Here is a 6,498-nt window from a genome sequence, read left to right on the forward strand (position 1 = left end):
ATCTCCGAGAGTCGCAATGTTATGTGCAGCACGAGATGCGCGGTGCAAAAAAAAAGGGAATCATTTAAGTGGCCAGCTGAGGGTATAGGGGTAAACTTGGTTATCGTAGGGTAGGTGAGGGTAAAGTTGGTAGAACGAGGCTAGGTGTAGTTGATTTTAAAGGGGGTTACCTTGGTAGAACGACGCTAGGTAAGCGTATATGACGGTTGCTGTGGCAGAACGAAGGTGACTTAGGGTAGATGAGGGTTAGAAACGTGGTAGAACGTTGGAAGAAGGATGGTGTAAACGGACACTTTGTACGGTATATATAAAGCTCAAAAGTTGTTCTGTATGTGACATCTTATGGGCCTAACATGAAGGCTTTCCTAAAAAATGGCCGACGATTTGTAGTCTTTTGAGTGAAAATATAATCCTTTTCTTACGCCGATCTGTAAATAATATGGTTAATGCTGACTCACTCAAAAAAATTGCAATATGTGGAGCTGCTATTTCTTGTTTAGGAGCAGCCTTTTTTCATCACAGAATACAAGGTAAGCCATTAAGTGCATTCAAATTACAGTTTTCATGAATGCAAGTCACGGCGTTTTACCTTATATATTTTTCAAATAATGTGTCTTGTCAATTGTATTAAGTTTACAAAAGGATTAAAGTAGGAATTAGTTGGATTTGAGCATAATACAGATACAGGGCCCACTTTTTTCGTATCAACAAAAAGTACTTGTTGCACCTCCAGTAAGGTGTGGGAATACTGGCCACTTTCAATAAGTTCAGCTTGAAATAGAGGTTTAGAGGACAAAGACAAAGGAAAGTAGATGATATCCTAATATCTTTCACATTCATTGCAACTTGTCTCTATTGTTTTTGTCCTCTCTGCCTCACTATCAAGCTGAATATTGATATTTCGAAAATGGCCCATGGAAAACACTTTTGTTTGGATTTTCACTGATTTCCTTACCTTGATGCAATGAGAAATTCCCCGAGGGGTTCCCTCGTTGTCTGTCATTTACAGGGGGTGATGATGTGGAGATTACTGATTATTTAACATACAACACCCCCCCCCCCCCCCCATCCCCCTCCACCCCCACAAACACAGCACTTTCTTTTCACTCCAGTGACTTGCTTTGGTTCTGCATTACTTCGCTCATTGATTGGTTCAAAGTTCTCACACCATTTTTTCAACCAATCAGAAGTGAAACCTAAACCAATCGTGGCTCAGGCATGCACATTTTCCTGTGCTTTGTGTCAGCTGCGTGTACTTTTCTTCGAGTTTTGATTGGTTTACTGGATTGTCTCTGTCCTTTTTGATTTGCCAATGTTATTACTTTGGTTTTGGTTTTACAACACTCGATTGAAACTCGCTCTATATTAACAAACTAAAAAGGTTATTTATATTCAAAGCAAACATAGCATCTCAGGACTATTACAAGAAATCAGTTGAGGCACTGAGGGGTCATCGGCTTGCATCAGATACTATTGGAAAACCTATCAGAATACCTTATCTAAATCTAGCAAGGAATGATATCAGAGTTAACCATAGGACTGCTCAGGCAAGTAATGATTTTATTTACCCTATAACTAAGAGTACCAGTTGTTATTGAAAATCTTCAAGGAACTGTTAAGATGTACATGGATGCCTTTTTCTGCCTTAACAAAGATAACACAAAGGGATAAGGTGTGTGAAACTACAGAACCCTTCAGGATTTTTCAATGTTTAAGCCACACATATTTAAAATTTTATTTCGTCATCACAACTGGCAAATCAGGTGCCTCTCTAAAAGTAGCTGCGTAGCTGAACCATGCGCTAAAATGAAAATTTAAAAATGTGTCCTTGGAAGAGGCTCATTGTATGTGGGATCCACTCTCTGAACCCTGGATGAAAACTATCGAAGTTCAATAATTCAAAACAACCTGAACAAAATATAATTACGGTAACTACTAAATGTCTGGTGAACAAAACCTAATCTTATCACAAACTCAAAATGCCTAACCCTTTCCACACATTGTAATAATATTACCCAATGAGTACACATTTTATCAAGTTTATCAAGTCAAACTTGGTGTGCATGATGCACTTGAACAAACATAGCCCAAACAGGGTGAGATCATGTCAAAACGTTTGTTTTCAGGTTGTCATTCCAGTGAGAGGAAGTAAAGCATCGGGAAATCTGTATTCATTTGCCACAAGAAAAGAAGAAGAAGGGTACAAAAATGCTTTTCAATGTAAACACTTCATGGAGAAACCATATGTAGTTTGTCTCCTATTTGGCCTTTTGTTTCATCGCATACATCTTTATACAATTAAAGTTCATTGTAAGATTAACAAGTTTTCTCTTTATGCATAGATGGGTGCTGGAAAGAGTGGAGCTTGAAGTAGGCCCAGAATGTAACAGGATAAAGATCCTGCCAGCAGAGTAATATCTTGAAGATCTGTAGAAAGTGATTTCCTCAGGGGAAGGTTAATGGTGAGTCTCTCCAACAAAAGCAAAGGGCAATTCCTTGGCATTGAATGTTTTCATTTTCTCTGCTTACAAACTGAAGTCCTTCGATACAATATTAGTAATAATAATTATTTTTCCATGTTGGAATTTGTCCTATGTAAGCCTGACTCTACTTTTCTTAAAATTAATGATTTATAATTTGTCTTACTTTCGTATTTTAGGTTTGCACCCCGACAACTAATAGTTCAACCAAATGTTTTACCATTTTCCATAACATCCAAGTTTCATTTTTCTCCTATCTATGAACTGCTGCATAGACAGAGCATTAAAATTTTTATATAAGGTTCCACTGAAACTCATAGTGACTCGACTAGCAATATTAAACCTCTCTTAATTCCAGCCTACACCTGTACCAACAAATAATCCTAATACATCTGCTGCTATTATTAGCTAGTTTTTTTTTTCATTTTCCTGTTTGTTTCCTTTCAATATTCAACAGGATTGAAAACAGCATCTCTTGCAAAGGCTGAGTGTCAGATAGCCTTCTGTTTTCCCACTTGTCTAAGCTCTTAAGATTGGCATCAACAGCAGGTCCACAAGTTGAATGCTGTGATCATCAACAATGACGATATCAAAGGCATCCATGTAGTTGTTGAGACGTTCATCAACCTATTAAAAATATCAAATCTTACATTACAAAAAGCTGGTACAATATTAGGTTTTAGTTATGTCACATCTTTCTGCTTCAGCAAGAAGACAACAAGCCATCTGAAACAAACTGTTATCAAAGGAACATAATTATTATTATCGTATTTTCCTTTGAAAAAGAGGATGTCAATAGACCAATTTCGATACATTAAAATTCAGGCTGAAACAAAAGGCATCATCTCGAGGCTCTGGGGAATAAATATAAGGATTTGTATGAGTTTATTCCCCAGAGCCTCGAGATGATGCCTGTTGTTCCAGACTGAAATTTAAGATATCAAAATTGGTCTATTGAGAAAAGTGCTATCATTTGGTTTCAGCTTTTACAGTGTGTTCACTAAAGCGTCACCCATCAGTCGGGCCACTATTTGGCTTGATTTGTGTTCACTGTTAATTTCACTTCACAGTGTCCCCAATTAGGGCTCCCGTGCTAGAGCGACTAGACAATTAAGTTCCTTTCCTTTCCTTGGGTAGTTACCTTTTCATTCAAGAAGCCAACAGTCAGGGTAACTTCTGAATTCTTGGGACTTGATGCAACATGAGCATCCTCAGGCAAGTCACCCATCACAATGACCCCTGTGCGCTCCTAGGTGAGAAAAAGAAAATGTTCTATTACATGTAATAGTCAAAAAGTAATTTGCAAACAAAGCAAATATTTGAAGGATCAAATTCTGAACTGTCATATCTTTAGCTCTGGCCGTAGAAACAAACCCCCATGACCTTCAAGGTGGCTTCTCTCAAAAGCTTAATGTTGCTTTTATGAAGTCTCCTCGTCACAATCTTCCAGATGTTTATCACAATGATCAATGTGGATTACTACAAGAATGCAAACAAATGATGATGAAATAAAGGACTCCATTACCAGAACTAACTACCTTGTTTTTGTTAAAGAACTCCAAGTCTCTCGTCATTTCTTTCTTGTTGTTGCTGAACAGGAGTTTGTCCTGAAATCCTACCACCACACCCTGGTATGCAATTAGACACAGTATCACTTTTGACGTTTTTACCAAAAAAGCAGTGGGAGTTTCCCTCCACTCTGAGCTCACCCTCCTGAAAAGTGATGACATACCTGTTCATACTTGAAGAAGTTGGCCACAATTCTTATGTTGTCATACAATGTACTTTGTTGATCAATGACTTCCTTGATAATATCTGGACAGTGGGATAACAGAAAAGTTATTTATTCACTCCAAATTAAGACTGTTTTCTTCTTTTCTACTCCTATTGTACTCTCGTCACTTCCTGTGTGTCTTAAAACCACAATCGAGATAAGATATACCGGTAATGCTCATTTGTAGGTGAATCATTTTTGTCCCCAGAGTCTGCTTTTGTTTTGGTCAGCATCAAGATCACGGATTCTGGCCACAGCCAAAAAATATATATTATTAGATGTTTTGGTGTGCAGTATCGTTAAGTATTTTTAAGAGTTATGCTGTATTTTGATGAGCCGGCTAGGGCGAGTCAAAATACAAACAACGAGTGAAAATACTCATCGCTAGTACACACCAAAACATCTACGGTAATAAGCTACTTATTATCCTACTTTTTTTGCACTAAATTTTTAGCAAATGAATTGTAAACAACTGAGAATGTGTGACGGATCGCGGGGCAATTTCAGCATCTAAACTACTCAAACCTGTTCTCTACCGTGCAATAACTAACTGTACAATGTCGTGGAATGTTTGTACTCGTTTCGTGCATTTTCTGTACAATAACTAACACAGTTAGATAATAAGTGCAGGTAGTGGTATAATGTTGTAATTGTTGTTATTGTTGCAAATTTCTGACAATGTGCAGAAGAGCCAGAAGTCCGTGATTCGCCCGCTTTGGCTTTGGCCAGAGTACGTAATCTTGGTGCTAACAAAAGAAAAGCAGACTCTGGGGAGGAGAATGTAGGTGAATTTGTTACAAATTGAGGGAAAACTGAGAGTCTCATCATTGTTTCTGAGTGCTGCACTTGTTAGGCATGGTTATTATCATGGAAAAGATTTACCAGCTATAATAAATGACACTAAAAACTGGCCCTTTTAGGTAAATGACACAATGAAGTGGGCATTTCATAGTGGCCATTATGCAAAACATACTCTTTGGCTTTTGTTCCTTTTTATTTCATATTCTATACAAAAACCTTTTTAAGTACATGTACAATCCACTCATTGTATTAAAAGCTTGGGATAACAGGGTAGATAACAGGGTAGTAACACATGGGTACAGCTGCTCTCCCGTCATTATCCGTTACTGGTTCTAACTTTCCAGTACAATATAATAATTACTTGCTGGCTGTGAGAATGAAGGACAGGGAGAATGAGAGAAGAGGTGCATAGCACAGCTGTCTAGACAAAAGGATTGTGATACAGATACATGTAGTGATGACCATGAAACTGTTTTTTTGCGTACCTCCCAGGCCACCAGATATTATGAGGAGAGGCACTTTTTTCTCATGCAGTTTGACAAAGAACCATTCAACGCCTTCTCTGCAACAACAATAAGTGCAAAGAGTAAGTTTGATATTGGCGCAACAATAATCACAGCTATCATAGATCATCAACCAGTCAGTTCCTTTTAATATTAATTATTAATAAAAGGGTAACCACCAACGCGTCGGCCAACACGTTGGCCAACGTGTCAGTCGACTGTCGGTCGACTGACTAGTTGATGACCAAACTGTGATTATTGTTGCTCCAATATCTGATCAAACTTACTCTTTCCACTAAAATAATGTTATTTCACATTTACTTTTCTGATTAAAACCCAACCCCCCTTCCCCAAATTTTCCTGAGCTGTATCTCCAGTTAACAATTTGAAAAGTTTTTTTAAAATCTTCAGACATTACTTTTTGAAAGCTGATAAATCCTTATTATGAAATTTATCGCAGATGATATTATTTTTTTCATTAAGTTACCATTTGACCTTACCAAGTTTCTGATGGTGAGCTTAATGAATGGTTATAAATGAAAGTTACTAATAAAATCAATCTAATAATAATAATATTATTATTATTTAATATTTTATATTTACAACAAAAGAGGGTTTTTTGCTTCTACTGTATTAGTTATTATTATACAATAACATGAATCACTGGCCACATATAGTGATCACATGTCCTGTTCACTTCATGCAGTTTGATGTTGTTATCAAAGCTGATGGCTACTTTGACTGGTTATAAATTTAAAATTTAAAAAGGAATCAATTAATAATTTTTCCACATTATGAGATGCGTCACTACATGTCAATCTTCATTACATGAAAGAGCACATGAATTCCTTCAAGACTTTTTATATTTTAAAAAGACCTGAAATCACAGCTACAGTACCTCAGTGCAATGTGTGCATCTTTAACAATTTCAGGAATTTGT

The 6,498-nt window shown here is 37.0% G+C and overlaps 2 protein-coding genes across 2 annotated transcripts in view; one reads left to right on the top strand and one right to left on the bottom strand.

Moving 5' to 3' along the window:
• Positions 1-338: 338 nt before the first annotated feature.
• On the top strand, positions 339-3,129 carry LOC137984822 (cytochrome c oxidase assembly factor 1 homolog). The gene is made up of 5 exons (XM_068832120.1): positions 339-530; positions 1,399-1,547; positions 2,127-2,200; positions 2,343-2,462; positions 2,938-3,129. Exons 1-4 carry the CDS (start codon positions 440-442, stop codon positions 2,413-2,415), a joined length of 387 nt encoding a protein of 128 aa, XP_068688221.1. The 5' UTR covers positions 339-439; the 3' UTR covers positions 2,416-2,462; positions 2,938-3,129.
• LOC137984821 (cytosolic 5'-nucleotidase 3-like) overlaps positions 2,493-6,498 on the bottom strand; it is an 11,148-nt gene continuing 7,142 nt past the window's right edge. The window contains exons 7-12 of the mRNA XM_068832119.1: positions 6,457-6,498; positions 5,541-5,617; positions 4,213-4,295; positions 4,019-4,108; positions 3,622-3,729; positions 2,493-3,107 (exon numbers count right to left, since the gene is read on the bottom strand). The exon at positions 6,457-6,498 is cut by the window's right edge and continues 48 nt beyond it. Coding sequence (XP_068688220.1) covers positions 3,000-3,107; positions 3,622-3,729; positions 4,019-4,108; positions 4,213-4,295; positions 5,541-5,617; positions 6,457-6,498 — 508 coding nt within the window. The 3' untranslated portion in view covers positions 2,493-2,999. The remainder of the gene's footprint in view (positions 3,108-3,621; positions 3,730-4,018; positions 4,109-4,212; positions 4,296-5,540; positions 5,618-6,456) is intronic.

The sequence above is a fragment of the Montipora foliosa genome, chromosome 14 (genome assembly GCF_036669935.1).
Source record: "Montipora foliosa isolate CH-2021 chromosome 14, ASM3666993v2, whole genome shotgun sequence".
Classification (NCBI taxonomy): domain Eukaryota; kingdom Metazoa; phylum Cnidaria; class Anthozoa; order Scleractinia; family Acroporidae; genus Montipora; species Montipora foliosa.